The following is an 18251-nucleotide window of genomic DNA, read 5'->3' as shown; positions in this document are numbered from 1 at the left end:
TGAAATCATATTCTGATCTTAAACATAGAGTTTGCATCCGAATCAAATTGAACACGTACATTGCTCATATATAAAAAGTATGCGTTTAATTCTTAATTACTAGAATTTATGCCTGTGCGTTGCACGGATCTCTAAAAATATTATAAGCATATTGTTTTATTAACATTGACATTTTAAAGTGTTTTTTTATTGGTTGAGATGAATCTTGCAAGATGAAAAATAGTTTAAATTTTAGGTTTTTTTTTATATTGGGAAGTTCATAATTGCAAGAGAAGTACCTCTAGAATTATATGGACTTTTTGGTTATTCTCAAGAAACAATGAAACTACCAAATGTTTTTTCTAGAAAACATATCCACTTTATTGCACTTCTAGTACCCATATTTCTCTTTAATTCATTTGATGTTAAAACATTATATAATGATATTGTGTTGACTAATTTGATCATATAGTAATTTTTTTGGTGAAATATATTTAACTTGCGCAAAATATAATTAACAGAATTTTTGGGTCGATGGTGGAAAATTTGATGTATACTTTATTTTCTCGTGAGTTTTAATAGCATAGCCGCAAATTATACACTCCATCGTTAAATACGTTGACTTTAGGATTTGAGTTGGACTATAATTAACACGTCTTATAGTTTCATATCAACCCAAATTTATGTATTCAGTGAACTATTTATTCAAATCTTTATCTTTTATTTTTATAGAATAGGTATGATAAAGATATGATAAGTTCTCGTATCATTTTATGATTATATGCATTAAGAATTTATCTTCCAGGTAGATTGATATGGATTACTGCATCACTTTTGTCAATTTGTTATAATCATCATGTGAAATCTGTTAAATCAATAGCAAATTCCGTGGAGAGGATGTAAGATGAATGCTTGTTTTACACAATACGTAGTTTTGTAAAACATGGAAGTGTCTCTCGTTGATTGCAAAGGAACTCTTTGGTAAAGATATAACTTTTTAACCAGTTTCAAGACTATACAACTGGATGTACAGTGCTATTGTACATCCAGGGATATAATTTAGTATTTTTCAATTACTTTTGACCAAAAAAAAAAAAAGAGAAACAAGAGTAACGTAATCTTAATTCCCCTTCTCTCTCTAACTGCTTCCACATTTTTCTAACTCCTCCCATCTTTCCTCCATCTCTAGTAAATGAATAATCTTCTCCCTAAAATTGTTATATCAACCATTATATCTCTCTTCCTTCAATCAAAATCGGTAAGGATTTAATAAATTTTTATCATCAATGGCGGATGAAGCTTCGATGGCGGATGAAACTTCAATTGTATCGTCATCAATGGAACATGGAACTTCGAAGGAGCATGAAACTTTAATGGAAATTGAAACATTTTCCTCTGATTCATGGTGTTGGAAAGATAAATAGATATTACGTCTCCCTCTCAAGGTAAATTTTTAAGCTCGTAATGTTTTTATAAAAGCTCGTATTTTTAAGCGATTAATTTGTGTTCTTGTATTGTTTTAACAATAGCTCGTATTCTTATCTTAGTAAGTCGTATTCTTATGTGCTTGTTTTTTTAAGCTCGTGTTCTTTTAGTAATAGCTCGTATTTTTAAGCGATTAATATGTTATCAAACTTTAGCGTCTTACAAGTCTGGTTTAATACGTTAAGATCGATAAGTGTCTCAATTAGCTCGTGTTCTCGTATTATTTTAACATTAGCTCGTATTCTTATTACGATAGCTCGTATTCTTATGTGCTTGTATTTTAAGCTCGTGTTCTATTTATAAAAGCTCATATTTTTAAGCGCTTAATTTGTGTTCTCGTATTATTTTAACTTTAGCTCGTATTCTTATTACAATAGCTCGTGTTCTATTTATTAAAGCTCGTATTTTTAAGCGTTTAATTTGTGTTCTCGCATTATTTAACATTAGCTCGTATTCGTATTATAATAGCTCGTATTCTTATGTGATTGTATTTTAAGCTCGTGTTCTATTTATAAAAGCTCGTATTCTCCATCTAATCAGCTTGCATCGACAATTCCACATGTAAATCAGGAATATATTCTTACTAACCCAATCTATATTACAGTTTAATTAAACATCAGAAACTCGGTAATTATCCAACTTAACTAACTCGGTAATTATCTAACTTAAATAATTGCTCAAAAGTTGATTCTTTGAACTCAACTTGATCGTAAAACAAAGGTCATTTTCTAAGCAAATCAACCATCGAAAGAATTTATCTGCCTTATCCTTACTAATTTAGCTTTTCAAGCACCTTTAAATTAGGGTCAAAATCACAGTATTTTAAGCTCGAGAAGTGTTTTAATTAGCTCGTGTTCTCGTATTATTTTTTACATTAGCTCGTATTCTTGTTATAATAGCTCGTATTCTTAAGTGATGGTATTTTAAAGCTCCTATTCTTTTAGTAATAGCTCGTATTTTTAAGCGCTTAAATTGTGTTCTGGTATTATTTTTACATGAACTCTAACAAATCTGGTTTAATATTTGTAGCATGGGTTGAATGTGTATTTGATATGCTTCTAGGTACCAAAGATGTATGGGTTGAAGCTGAACAATCAGAATTGATTGGACTTAAAGTTGATTCAGAGAATGCTGCTTATGAAGCTTATCGTAGATATTCATTTATTAAGTGCTTTGGTATCAGACTTTCTAATTTGAGGAAAACTAACAAAGGTGATGTTTTTTTTTGAAGGAAAGATCAATTCACTAATAAATCGCCAAACGACACTTACAAGAGATATGTATAATCGAAAACAACAAATCTAATAGAAGCCAAAGGACAAATTCCTCTCTTAAAACTTGGGATCTCAAAACATGATATTACAATTCAACTCGTCCTTGTATCGCTCTCTTCATGTAGCTTTTAAGGGGATCCTTCGTTTGATTCATTGATGGAGAAAATTTACCTTTTATCGGCACCATAGATCGTCGGGGAATAACACGTATCAATTGTAGAGTCGTATGACAAAACATCAACAAATTGCTCTTATCTATATTTCCAATAAAACAAAACCCTAGAATGATATAAAGCACAGAAAAAACTCCGAAATTGGAGAGAGACAAACAGATCTCACCAAAAGGTAGACTTTTATTAATGGATTCATAAATTTTCATACTAATAATTGATAAATAAAACTTTTATGGGGCTTACCATCGATTAATGGTCGACGGAAGCCCCAAATCTGATTGTTGGAGGTTAGGGTTTTTAGAGAGAAAAAGGGGTGAGAGAAAGTAAAGAGAGCTGTTAACAAAGGTGATGTTATTGGGAGAGAGTTTTGTTGTTGTAAACAGGGTACTAAGGCCAAGAAGGGAGTTGTGGGTAAAAAGTATACAAAGTTGGATCGGAGGACTCATTGTAAGGCAATGGTGTATTTTAAAATTATTGATGGTAAATATGAGTGTGTACGACATGATATGATTCATAATCATGAGTTTTGTCATCCTAATGAAGTTCACCATTTAAGATGTCACAGAAAGGTTGATTCTATTTCAGTTAAATACCTTTTGCATTTGCGAAGCAGTGGTATTCGTTTAGCTGATGGGATGAGGCCATTGGCAAAGGAGGCGGGGGTGTAACACCCCCATATTCAGAGGAGCCTTAACTAGGCCTTCCTTAGGATATAAGGGCGTTACCATCTCGGTTGCCCGAGGATAGCAATATTCAAATGCCGATAAAAGAACTATTAAGATATATTACAAGCGATTTAAACCAAAATACAATATAAAGGTACAACTCAAAGACTATTCACTATGACCGCCATATCTCGTGAGGACTCATCCCCTTAGGACTCCGGCTATCAACAACATCAACACCTGCTAAGACCGACTGCTCACCATAAGGGATCACGACAGACACATAACAAACAAACAACCATACAAGGTCAGTACTGAGATAAGACACAGTAATAACAACTACAACCAACAACACAATACGATGCTATCAGTCTCACACACACAGTCACGACAATCCAACCAATCTCTGTCACTGACTGTCCACTGGACCAGTTCTGCCAGTGGGGGACCGCAGCCGCACCCACCAAATCCCCGCTCATCATACCGAGCGATAACCATGTCCATTAATGTGCACATCCCCTCCCGTGGCGGGTTCCACGGAGGGCGAAACTAGGGCGTGAAGCCACTCCCGCAAGTGACCCCACTCAGCCGAGACGCATCTCGAGAACCAGAGACAACAACCACAACCTCCATCACAATCGTTGCCATACAATTACGACACTAAGCAAACACCAAACAATCACAACAACTGACACGCTAGACCATCTACAGAAACTGAGTAGGCGAACCTACCTTTAAGCCACCGCAACCAATCCATGCCGATAGATAACATGTCCAGCGACCAAGTAACGCCTATAACCAGAATACCATCATCTATTACTAACAGGCAAACCCTAACTAAAAGAACAAGGACACGGATGATGATTATGACATACCTATTAGGGAGAAAACTCAGCAAGAGACCGCTACCCGACACCAGTGACGCCCTCCTAAGGTTCAAGGATCTTCAAAAAGGCTTCCATGGAGGTTTTGAGGTGAAGGGGAGGGAAAGAGGTGACTGAAGGATAGAAGGAAAGTGGCGGAAGTGATTTGCGGATTTAACAAAACGCGATATAAAACCCTCGCTGAAAACCAGGTACTCGATCGAGTACCCAACATACTCGATCGAGTGGCCCCCTACTCGATCGAGTAACCTAGATACTCGATCGAGTAGCCTCTACTCTATCGAGTACCACTCTTAACACGCAGCCCAAGATGGTTTTGGCACACTTTTCTAAGACTAATCCCGCTCCCATGGTCAGTCAACGCTGGTCAAAGGGTCCCTAAAAGGGCGGGTATTACAGTCTTCCCCCCTTAAAAAGAACTTCGTCCCCGAAGTTCAATTCACCTATCTCCCGCTCGCGGCACGAGAATAACACGACCTCACCACTCTTTCCGCTCAAACCATAACTCCTTGGAAATACCATCCCCCCCCATGTCATCATCATCACCGTCCATATTTATACCTATCGATTCTTACTACTGTCATGCAAGCGTTATCACCGTCAACCGTTATTCTATATATATATAAAACATCAAACTCGCAATGCGAATCACCACCCACGATCACCCAACATGCAGTAACAACTATCAAACTATCAATCTAGAACATGTCTCATATCAACTTTCATGTGGTACAACTAATGCCACCATGTTACTCGGCCACGTGATTCAAATACGATTCATCGCACTATAACTATTTCTTCATGACCGTCTCTTGAAACATACAACCACATTCACTTTAAAGAACTAAAGTAATCCGTTATACTTCAGAAATTTTTGTAATTAAAGCAAAACATAATACCAACAACATTATAAACAAGCAAAACATTATTCAAAAACAGCCTTTTTATTTCGCGACATTACTCTTCCCCTCTAAAAAGGAACTTCGTCCCCGAAGTTCACCACCCAATTTCAACGCATATTACTTATTATCTGATTCATGACATGGGTTAAAACATATTATTTATTGTAGACATTACTCGCTAAGCCTAAACTCGTTAAATTATAAATCATACATAACTCTCCGGGACAACTAGTCGCCAACGATAAAGCACGTTAACATTGCACGCACAGCGTATGAAGAAATGTAACTTCAATGAATAAATGGTAAAATGACATATTGTAATATTAAAACAACAAGAAACCGTCACCACTTCACTAATCGTTATCAAGATGTATATAAAACCGAAACTTGACTTCCAACATATAAAATTAATGGTTCAAAGGTGTAACTACGCACTAATAGCCACATTAAACATTAAACTTGCAATTATAAAACAATTGGACATTTTAATTTTCGAAAACCTCCTGTAACAGTGCTACTCGATCGAGTATGTAGCGATACTCGATCGAGTGCCATGCTACTCGATCGAGTGTCTTGGCTACTCGATCGAGTAGCCTACAGGTCATAATGCTTTTTATCCCGTCTTCTTGCAGCTACTCGATAGAGTACGGGGTACTCTATCGAGTACCTACAGGCCAAGTTCCTTATAAAACCTGTCATAAACTAACACATATATATATATAGCCGTCACATAACTTGGGTCGAGATGATTTCCCGACCCCAAAGTCAATCCTGAAACATAGGTAAGTAATAAATCCGGCCTTATGGCCACAATACAAGTCCAAAATCAAGTCTCAACGAAATAACTACTAAAGTCTAGCAATACTTCTAACCACTAATACCAACTACCATCAACAAGGATAAAACAAGGAGTATCACTCCTGCTGCTGCTGCTGCTGCTGCTCAAACATCACCTCATCATCACCACCACCAGAAGTACCTGCTCCCGATGACCCGATCCCCGCATCCACTCCTGCTCTTGCTCCTGGGCCCACGTACCATGGAGTCAAGCCACCGTAAGGGAAGGACTGAGGTGCCCTCCACGTCGACTGATCCACCCCGTAGGAATGGAAAACCCCTGAGTAGTCCCCAACTCCACTCCACCAAACTGGATGCGGTCCTTCGGTCCCTATCCCCTGAGCGTACGCCATCTCGTGCATGTTCCGGAGTGTCAAGGTAGATGACACTCTATCTGCCAAGTAGCTGGACCGCGTCTCTGGGGTGTCGAGGTAAGGGTAGCACGGAAAAGGATGCTGCTGCTACTGTGGCGCTACCGGCTATGGCCTAGTCTTCGAGGCCCTCTCCCTCACTCGACGGGGTCCCCTCCCCAATCTGGGTCTCTCCACCACCGCAAATCCCGCATTCTCGCCCTTCGTCGGCTCCGGCATTACCTCCAGGATGCTGTCGTCGATGAGATAGGTCTGCAGCTGTCGGGGTCTATCCTCCTCCTCCTCATCATCGGAGTCCACCGCCACTACCGTCGGCTCCAAGGGCTCCGTCGGTGGGAGGTGCTGAGGAGCTGGAATTTTCATCCAACTCATGCCCCACACCCTCCACGCTAGGCTACCGTCAGCCAAGGTCCTCAACCATTTCGGTCGAGATAGTAGTCACGATCCATTGTAGGCACTTTGGGTAGCTAGAGGCACGTACTCGAAGAAGCCTCAAAAGAGGTTAGCTTTTCCTAACCGAGGGTGGCGATAGCGCCACAACTCGTGCGGGAAGAGGAAGAAGCCATCAAGGCAAGGGCAGCACAAACCATAGAAGGAGCATTAAAGACCACTTTCTGGCCCGCTCCGGGTTGAGGTAAGACATCGAAGTAAGACCTCATGATTATTCAATTTATCGATATCCTTTCGTCATAGAGGAGGTTCGAAAGAGAACGGAGAAAGACCCTCAAGGTAACATGCTGAACGTCATTAATCAGCATGTTGCTCGAGGTGGGAGCTTGCTTCCCAGTCAAGCAAGGCATTAGGCGGCAGACGCCGCACTCAGCTGGGATGTCGGTGATAGAATTCTTGGGAGGTTTGGCCAACCCAAGGTGAGAGGCAACCAAATCCATAGTCAACAGAAAGCTGGTGTTCATCAATCTAAACTCAACGATCGGCCCCATTTGGTCATAGCTAAAAGAGCTCATGAACTCCAAGGTAAGAAAAGGGTAAGTATGCTTCCTCAGCCTATACAAACCCGTAAAACCCAAGGTCTCGAATATGTGACGGACATCCGTCTCTATCTCTAAATCCTCCAACACAGTAGTGTCTACACACCTCGTAGGTCTCATTTTGCGTTTTTGTAAAGCTACAAAACGCTCCCTCTGCTTGAAATCAACAAAAACAACTGAAGGGTATTCGGGAACTGCGGGTACCACAGGTCCACTCCCCTCCCCCATCTCAGGTGGGTTACCCCTCCCCCGTTTACTTTGGCGGATTCCAAGGTTCAGTCTCGGCATCTGCTTTAGGCATATGTTCAAGCAACTTGTATAAACATGCAAATATTTATTTCATGTAATTTGAATTCACATACTCAGTTAAGTACACAATTTCACCAACAAATTTGACATGTGAAGCACATAATTCATGCTATTAACCTTGAATATCACACTATGTACACACATTCGTCAACGGTTTCCAAATTTTGACATACAAGCTCAGTTTACTACTACTCATAGGTCATAGTTGTGGAAGAATTTATCATGGTGATTACGTATGCTCAACAAATTCGAATATCTTAGCATGATTCTAAGGTTATTCCAAACACACTTCTAATCACATGTGATGTATTCTTACTAGTTCATGGACAAGAATGACTTAGAACATATCATTATCACCCTTCACTATTATGAACAACAACTCAATTAGAATTTTCAGACGGTCTTTACAGCTGTGATAATCTTGGCATATTTTCATCAATTATCGTTTCTATTATCATATTGAAGTTTAACTTATACTTATAATGTCATTCACAACATCAATTTTCCAATTATAAATCACGAATTTCCATTTGAGGCACTTTTAAGACGGAGTTTTAAGGCAACTTTCTAAGGTGAAATCATCAAAATCTATCCTCCAACATGACATAAACAATATTTAAGGCTCAATTCTACCATCTAATCATTGTAAAACAACCAAAAATCGATTTCAATTTTGGAAACCCTAGAAATTTCGATTTCAAATTTTGCAATTTCTAATCTAATTTACAGCAATTAGTCACCAACAAACATGGAAAGAAGGCATGTGAATCATGTTTCAACAATTAAAAGCACCAAATTGATCATAATAATCGGAATTTCAGATTGTTTCACTTCTCTAACACATTCAAAACAATAAATCGTGTAAACTAAGAAGAATAGCATACCTTGATTGATTAACAAAGTAAAGAAACGAAATTAAGCAAGGAAATTAACCCAAGAATCACCACTTAACCCAAGAGTATGAGAGGATTTGAGAGGAAATAAGGAATTTGAGAGTAGTTTAGGTTTAGGCGTGTCGAAATATAGGGGAAGAAGAATAGGAAATAGAAAGATTAGGGGTTTTAGAAAACCTGTAGGATTCGCTGTACAGTAACCTACTCGATCGAGTGCCTGGGGTACTCGATCGAGTACCACCCTACTCGATCGAGTAGGAGCTAAATCATCGAGTATCTGCAGGAATTTTTCCCACATCCCGACATCATAGCTTCCTAACTAGATCGAGTGAGGTCTACTCGGTCTAGTAAACACCCGCACTCGGTCAAGTATAGTTAAGCACTCAGTCAGAAGTACGACGTAAATCAAAGATACCTGCAAAATAACACCGCGTGTCGATTCCAAACTAAGTTCGGAATTCGGCACTAATTATCACTTCGATCACGTATTACAATCATTAGTCACGCACAACGTATCGCCTTACTAACAAGGCGTATGCCACCTTACGCTACAACAACTACCTAACTCGGTTCACCTGCTACCGAACGTTCCATAAACATATTCACGTCATCATATTGTACTTGAACTTACTATACATGTTACTACTAGACTCATATTCACTCCAATTTGAAGCATATAATTCACCTCAATTCTTTCTTTCACTTATCACATAAATACACACTTTTCAAACAATTGTTCAATCATGTCTTACATTCTATCCTAAGCAATTCATCTTGCACTAATCAAATATTACGCAGCGGAAAAATTTCAACTGATTAGCAAAGCATATACACATTGCCATATGCTATGATTCAGATTATTACTCAACTATACTATAACTATTATCAAAGTCATTACGGTAGGATTTATAAACTCGCTTACAACTTCCGTCATTGTTAACTTTTAGCAAACACCTACATGTTCACTCTTCATGTCACGACATTCGATTCCACATTTTCACGCATCACTATCACTTAAACCTTCATCACATATCTCATAACCATCCTATAAGCTTGCTAATCATTCAAAGAACTTCAATAATCTCATCAACAATTATCCTACACGGCCCAAATTCTACCATCACACCCCTACTAACTTCTAACAAAGACTTAACCAGAGGTAGCTCCGGCACAGTTAACATACATATCACACATAGACACACGGACTCCATATTCCCATACCATGTAACTGGCCTAAGTGTCATGAGGCCAAGATTTTGAAATGAGGGCGCCTACTCACCAAAAATCTAGCATCAGCTGGGGCTCCCATTACACATACACCAAGTTCATTTTATTAGACTCTCTACGTTCATTATGTTCATTTGTTACAGGTTCCAAAATCGTCACTCTGATACCACTTTGTAACACCCCCATATTCAGAGGAGCCTTAACTAAGCCTTCCTTAGGATATAAGGGCGTTACCATCTCGGTTGCCCGAGGATAGCAATATTCAAATGCCGATAAAAGAACTATTAAGATATATTACAAGCGATTTAAACCAAAATACAATATAAAGGTACAACTCAAAGACTATTCACTATGACCGCCATATCTCGTGAGGACTCATCCCTGCCCGGACTCCAGCTATCAACAACATCAACACCTGCTAAGACCGACTGCTCACCATAAGGGATCACGGCAGACACATAACAAACAAACAAGCACACAAGGTGAGTACTGTGATAAGACACAGCAATAACAACTACAACCAACAACACAATACGATGCTATCAGTCTCACACACACAGTCACGACAATCCAACCAATCTCTGTCACTAACTGTCCACTGGACCAGTCCTGCCAGTGGGGGACCGCAGCCGCACCCACCAAATCCCCGCTCATCATACTGAGCGATAACCCTGTCTATTAATGTGCACATCCCCTCCCGTGGGGGGTTCCACGGAGGGCGAAACTAGGGCGTGAAGCCACTCCCACAAGTGACCCCACTCAGCCGAGACGCATCTCGAGAACCAGAGACAACAACCACAACTGCCATCACAATCGTTGCCATACAATTACGACACTAAGCAAACACCAAACAATCACAACAACTGACACGCTAGACCATCTACAGAAACTGAGTAGGCGAACCTACCTTTAAGCCACCGCAACCAATCCATGCCGACAGATAACATGTCCAGCGACCAAGCAACGCCTATAACCAGAATACCATCATCTATTACTAACAGGAAAACCCTAACTAAAAGAACAAGGACACGGATGATGATTATGACATACGTATTAGGGAGAAAACTCAGCAAGAGACCGCTACCCGACACCAGTGACGCCCTCCTAAGGTTCAAGGATCTTCAAAAAGGCTTCCATGGAGGTTTTGAGGTGAAGGGGAGGGAAAGAGGCGACTGAAGGATAGAAGGAAAGTGGTGGAAGTGATTTGCGGATTTAACAAAACGCGATATAAAACCCTCGCTGAAAACCAGGTACTCGATCGAGTACCCAACATACTCGATCGAGTGGGCCCCTACTCGATCGAGTAACCTAGATACTCGATCGAGTAGCCTCTACTCTATCGAGTACCACTCTTAACACGCAGCCCAAGATGGTTTTGGCACACTTTTCTAAGACTACTCCCGCTCCCATGGTCAGTTAACGCTGGTCAAAGGGTCCCTAAAATGGCGGGTATTACAGGGGGGTTCTGCTATAGTTGGTTTTGAGTATGGTGATGCTGCGACTGCTATAAAAAAGGCAGGGAAAAAGAAGTTTGATGTTACAGATTGTAATACTCTTATAAATATTTTGAAGTAGAGGGCCGCAAGTGAGGAGGATTTTTATTACGATTTCGAGTTGGATGAGAATAATGCTTTAGTAAGTGTATTTTTTAGGGATAAGATAATGAGGCAGGATCATGAAGCTTATTATGAGCTTCTTGGAAATGATGGAACCTATTGTACGAATAAATACGATATGATTTGTGCGCCATTTGTTAGGATTAAAAATATACTCGAATTTGTTTGTTCGTCGTAGGATTTATGTTGAATGAGCGCACTGAGTTGTTTGAGTGGTTGTATGGTACTTTCTTGAAGTCAATGGGAGGTATTCAGCCCAAAACTATTATGACGGATCAATCTAAAGCAATGTCAAATGCTATTAAAGAGTGTTTTCCACAATCAAAGCATAGATTATGCGTGTGGCATTTGTTCAAGAATTCAGCAGCTCATCTTGGACGATTAAAAGAGAGCCTTGGTTTTAACAAGTTGTTCAGTCGTATCTTGAAAAGATGTCATACTGAAGAAGAATTAAATCATGGTTGGAATAGGTACTTACAATAGCTCGTATTCTTATTACAAAAGCTCGTATTCTTATATACTTGTATTTTAAGCTCGTGTTCTATTTATAAAAGCTCATATTTTTAAGCGCTTAATTTGTGTTCTCGTATTATTTTAACCTTAGCTCGTATTCTTATTACAATAGCTCGTATTCTTTTGTGCTTGTATTTAAGCTCGTGTTCTATTTATAAAAACTCGTATTTTTAAGCGCATAATTTGTGTTCCCGCATTATTTTAACATTAGCTCGTATTCTTATTACAATAGCTCGTATTTTTATATGCTTGTACGAATACTGGTAGGTCGTATTATGTTCTCGTATACTGGTAGGTCGTATTAAATCATTGTTGGAATAGGTAATTAGTTAACATATTTGTCAAATAGCTCATATTGTTTGAATCTTAAGGCGAAATATTTTATTTTTTAAGAAATTCAACTTCTTTATTAATTAGCTCGTTTTCTCTATCATTAGCTCAAGTAGTTTTATTTATGGCTCGATTTCTTAATTGACTTTCTGTATTTGTGAATTGTTTTATTTTTGTAGAATTTTAGCGTATTTGTAAATTCGCTCATTTTTTCTTATATCAGCTCGATTAGTTTTATATATAGCTCGACTTCTTAATTAACTTTCTAAACTTGTTTAATCGCTTGTTTTTTTATTACTACTAACTTGTTTTTATTTATTTTTTTTTTCTTTTTTACAGAATGGTTAGCGAATACAATTGTGAGAATCATCCTTGGCTGAGTACACTTTATGAATTGAGGGAAAAGTGGTGTTGTGCATATGGGAAAGATTCAACGGGTGCCTTATCCTCTCAAAGGAGTGAGTCAGCAAATAATTCTCTAAGTAAACGGGTTAGTAAGACAACTACACTCTGTGATTTTTATGAGATATTTGGAACCGTTGTGAGTGATTGGAGGAGTAATGAACGTAAGGACAATAGTCTTTGTTGGGAAGGGGTGCCTGAGGTTCTTATCCCATGTTCTTTATTTGATTTTGCGGCTAAGAATTATACAATAGGTGCTTTTAAGCGCTTTCAGAAAGAGTTTACGAAAGGCATGTCCTATAAGCATAAATTACAAGAGATCTTCGAGAACACACTTTCATATTACGTCTATACTGAACGTAGTGACGAGTTTGGCCATGTTGTGACATTTGATTCATCATCAAATTACACATGTTGTACTTGTAAAAGGTTTGAAGAGAGTGGGTTTTTGTGTCGTCACATTCTAAGAATCTATCATTGTAATTATGTTGATGAGATACCTAATATTTATGTTCTTAAGCGTTGGACAAAAGATGCAAAGCCAAAAGATGACGTTGTTGAGATATCAAGGGAAAAGGTTGCAGGACCTGTGTGGAGATTGGATATGTATCGCAATTTTCATAAGCTCATTATTGCTAGTAGCGAAAATGAGATCACTAGAGGTATTGTTAATGATTGCTTTGAGAAGGCGAAAAACGACATTGTGGCTGTATTAGGTGGCCTCCAATTATCTGATGTAGAAGAGGATGTTGTTGATGTAATCGAAAATCCAAAGGGGAGGACAAAGAAGGGGGGGGGGAGATTTAATAGGAAGAGGAGTTTGCTGGATATTCAAACTAGTCGAGCTCGTGGGAAATTCAAGGCCTCTAGGACTCGTGCACGTAAACACGCAGAAAATATTGCAGAGAAAGAGGGAGGTAGAGTTGGAGTTGTGAATCCTACTAGCCATGTGGGTCTTTGCGAAATTCTGATGACGCCGGAAGATTATCACTAATAAATATTTTTACTGTTGATTAGTTGCATTTTAAACTGGTTTTATAGTAGTGCTGCTCATTTATTGTGGTTTTTTATTTGTAATCTGAATATATTCTTTGCAATGGTTGGAAACTTTAATTGTTAGCTCGAAATATTCCGTACAATGCTAAAAAAATCATGTCTTTTGTAACTCGTACGTATTAATGTAAGCTAAGATTTTCGATGGTTTATTTGCAATGTCAGCATATTCTATGCGATGCTCGAAAACTTTAATTGTTAGCTCGGAATATTTATTAATAAGCTCGAAACTCAAATTAATTTTTTAGCTCGGATTATTTCGTACTAAGCTCGAGAACTTTATTTGTTAGCTCGAAAAATATGAGGAGATGCTCGAAAGCTTTAGTTGTTAGCTCGGAATATTTCTTACTAAGCTTGAAAACTCAAAATTTAATTGTTAGCTCGGAATAAATATTACGTACTCAGGATTTGATACAAAAGAATGTCAAAAAACTTCACTTGTAAGCATAAAATATCTCATAAAAAACTTGGCAAACTGATCGTTTACTTAGGATTTATCGTAAAAAGCTCCATAAATCTACTTATAAGCTAATGTTACTATAAAAAGCTCAAAAATTTACAAGAAAGTAACTGATCTAAGCTAAGGTTTGTCTTAAAAGAAACAGCCTAATCATTTACATTAATCAATCTTTGAAATCTAATTTCTCATTTGGACATTTTTTTAACTGGCTGAGAAACCAAAGAAAATACTTTTGATTTGACTTCGTTTTCCTCAAAGTTGATAATCTCGTATGCGTACTTGATTCTTAAATTATGCAGAGGCATGAACTGTTGCATCAAAACAAAATATATTACTAGAGAATTAAATCAAAAAATAACATTAATATTAAATTTAAAGTGTCTTACTAAAAGGAACTATGATACCTACCTTTGCTTTCTGGAGTCCTACGTCCCAACCATCCAAGCCATTCCCTTGATATGTCTCCATATGTCGCATTGTGTATATAGCACAATCATTTCCATTAGACTGATCACGCCATTTCATTTCGAGCCTTTTAGCATTAAGGGAGCGGATAATAGCAGCTTTGTTGGGTAAATTTTTACTAGTTAACCATCAGGCAAAGAATTCTTGCTGAAATATTAATATAAACAAGTAAAACACAAACACATATATAATAAAAATGTATAAAATACAGAAAATTTATTAGAGATCTCATAAAAGTAAGTAATGTGTTTCATACCAATTTTGATGGAAGATTTCCATATTTGTGCAATGATGTTTGTCCCTCGGTCTTATTGTCTAAGAAATCATATCTTTCCTTATTTGCTTGGAGATTGAAGCATGCCACAAAAAAATGTTCATTTGCTAAGAAGGGAAAGAAAAAGAGACGAACATGGTCTGCGTCCTTGAAACTGCTCCATTGATCAAGGTATATATCCACGTCTCTTTTGAAAGCCTCATAGGATTTTGCATCATCGTTGAAGAACACTAGTTTAGACTATTGCATGAAAAAATTGAGTTATTATTAATCCAAGCAGCATAGAAATGAAAGTTTCAACTATAGCTCGGGAATTTTCCAACATAGCTCGAGAACTTTCAAACGAAGCTCGAGAACTTCCCAATATAGCTCAGAAAATTTTCATCAATATATTAAGTTTTCAACATAGCTCGAGTGCAATGTACATGTAATACTCCGTATTTATAAGTCTTGGGGTACTCTATCGAGTAGCCCTTACTCTGTCGAGTAAGGGTAAGTTGCGAAATAAAATAGTTTCTGACCTGTTGGGTACTCGTTCGAGTAGCTGGGGCACTCGATCGAGTAAGGGGGTACTCGATCGAGTACCTTGGGTACTCGATCGAGTGTCCGATTTTACGGGGAGTTTTCTCGGGTTTTGTTAATTATGCGATTAAGGTATTTAAGTTCCGTCGTCATTATTCTAAACCACTTTTACAAAACCTAAATCCCTGTTTACGAGAGAAAGCAACAAGTTCATCTTCTTAATCGCATTCTTAGCAATTCCCGGAGTTCAGACGGTCAGTTCTTGTCGTTGTGTATACCGTTGAGTTCCTTGCGTCAAGGGTAAGATCTACGTACCCTTTTTATTGTATTTCCTTTGATTTGGTTAAACCCTAATTTAGAGATTGGGGGTTTTTATGTGTAGTATGTGATTGGTAGCCTATATGTGTTGTATGATAGGAGGAGGGTTCATAGAAGAGGCTTTTTGACTCAGCGGTAGAGAGACCGTCGATTGTGTGCATACCAGGTAGGATTTCCTACTCAGTATTAGTCCCATAATGGGATATTGGTTGATGTATTGTATTTGGTTGTTTGCTATAATAATTGTATTGTGATTGTGGTTGTGATCGTTGTTGATGGTTCGCGAGGCATGGCCTCGGCTGAGTGGGGTCACTTGCGGGAGTGACTTCACGCCCTAGTTTCGCCTTCTGTGGAACCCGCCACAGAAGGGATGTTCACATTAATGGATAGGGTTATCGCTCACTATGTGGAGCGGGGATTTAGTGGGTACGGCTGCGGTCCCCCACTCGGGGGCTAGTCCAGGTGGACGGTCGATATTGAGATGATGGGAATTGGTTGGTTGTGTGTGTGTGTGTATGACGATTAAAGCATGTCGTATATCTTATTGTTGTTATACATATTGATTGTGTGATTAGTATCTTGACCGGTGTTGTTTTGTAAACCTGCGGTGATCCATTCGGGGATGGTGAGCAGATATTGAGCAGGTATTGAGATGAGTACTGGGATAGCTGGGATGCCACGACATGATGATAAGAGTCTTCCGCTGTAGCCTTTAGTTTATTTACATTTCAGTTTGAATAATCAGTTTGAGATCATGTATCGTACTTTTGGTTTGGTTTTGAGGATTGTAACTATTCACTAAATTATTTATAATAAACGTTGTTTCTTTATTGTTGTTTGATTATCATTACCTCGGGTAACCGAGATGGTAATGTCTTCATACCTGAGTGGTCCTGGTAAGGCACTTGGAGTATGGGGGTGTTACAAATGGTATCAGAGCGACGATCCTGAAACCTGTAACCAATGAACCTAATGAACATAGGGAGTCAATTAAAATGAACCCGGGGTAAAAGTTGTAGGAGCTAGTGCAAAGGCTTGGGAGACGTCCTAAAGTCGCAGGGGTCGCCCTACAACTTTGAACCGGTCACATGGGGGAAGTGTTTGTCGAGTCGTATGTGTGTTTGGTTAACTTGTGTTAGAATGTGGTGAAATGTGTTAATTGTTGGGTGTTGAGGTAGAAAGTTGAGCATGTGAAAGAAAATGGTGATATGTGGGAACTTGTTGATGAGATGATAACATGTTGGATGATTTACAATGTGGCATTTAATAACATGATGAAATGATCTCGTAGATAGTAGAAAAGATGCGTAGTATGTTTATCATGATATAATGTGATCTATAAGTTTAGCATGTTAGCATATGACGTATCATACGGGTAGTTTTTATGTATTAGCATGACTCGATCGAGTGGGACTGACTCGATCGGGTGGGTTTTTAACGATTTTGAGTCCAGAATAGCGTTTTTGGGCACTCGATCGAGTAACTAGGGTACTCGATCGAGTAGAAATCATCACTCGATCGAGTAGCCTAGATACTCGATCGAGTAGGTAAGAGATCGGAAGGTCCTGTTTGGGGTCGAAGTTTGGGTACTCGATCGAGTACGTGGGGCACTCGATCGAGTAGCCCGTTACTCGATCGAGTGTGTTTGGGAACTCGATCGAGTGGGTTCTGGGTGGCGTGTTTGCGTGTTTTGAAGTTTAGTACGTGTGTTCATATTAACCCTTTCTTATATATGTATAGTTTCAAGATGCCGCCCAAGAGAACTGCTTTGTATGCGAGAGCTGAGCTTATGACCGTGGATGACATCGTTAAGATGTTAGAGCACCAGGATGCTCTTACTGAGACCCTAAAGAAAGTGAATGAGGATAAGAATAAGGATAAGGAGAAGGAGGTTGACCATTCAAAAATCAGCCTTTACATAGCGAGGTTTAACCCGAAAGAATACAAGGGAGTTGGGGAGCCTAACCTACTTGATAGTTGGCTGAGAGAGATGGAGAACATATTAGATTTGGTTCACTTTGTCCCGATGAGATGAGGTGGAACAGGCTGCGTTCTATCGAGGGAGGCGGGCAAGTGGTGGGATTCAATGAAAGTGAGTGCTAAGGAGATATATACAAACCAAGGCTTACCTATACCTTGGGAGGAGTTTCGTAGGGTCGTAAGGGAAGGAGTTTGTGTGCCGGAACACGTGAGGAGTAAGATGAGAGAAGAGTTTGATGGTTTTAAGATGACCGCCGAGATGTCCGTGGCTGAGTACTACAGGTTTCAATGAGAAGTCTAGGTATCTTTGAGGATATGGGTTTGAGTGAG

General features: G+C 38.8%; 1 protein-coding gene across 1 annotated transcript; it reads left to right on the top strand.

Annotated features, from left to right (window-relative positions):
• Positions 1 to 1265: 1265 nt before the first annotated feature.
• On the top strand, positions 1266 to 13843 carry LOC141630085 (protein FAR-RED IMPAIRED RESPONSE 1-like). Its single transcript, XM_074442963.1, has 4 exons — positions 1266 to 1386; positions 2494 to 2676; positions 11783 to 12074; positions 12787 to 13843. The coding sequence occupies exons 1-4, from the start codon at positions 1266 to 1268 to the stop codon at positions 13841 to 13843; spliced, it is 1653 nt and encodes a 550-aa protein (XP_074299064.1).
• The last annotated feature ends 4408 nt before the right edge of the window (positions 13844 to 18251 follow it).

The sequence above is a fragment of the Silene latifolia genome, chromosome Y, assembly GCF_048544455.1.
Source record: "Silene latifolia isolate original U9 population chromosome Y, ASM4854445v1, whole genome shotgun sequence".
Classification (NCBI taxonomy): domain Eukaryota; kingdom Viridiplantae; phylum Streptophyta; class Magnoliopsida; order Caryophyllales; family Caryophyllaceae; genus Silene; species Silene latifolia.
The sequence above is the reverse complement of the archived record's forward strand: the minus strand, read 5'-3'. Positions and strand labels throughout refer to the sequence as shown.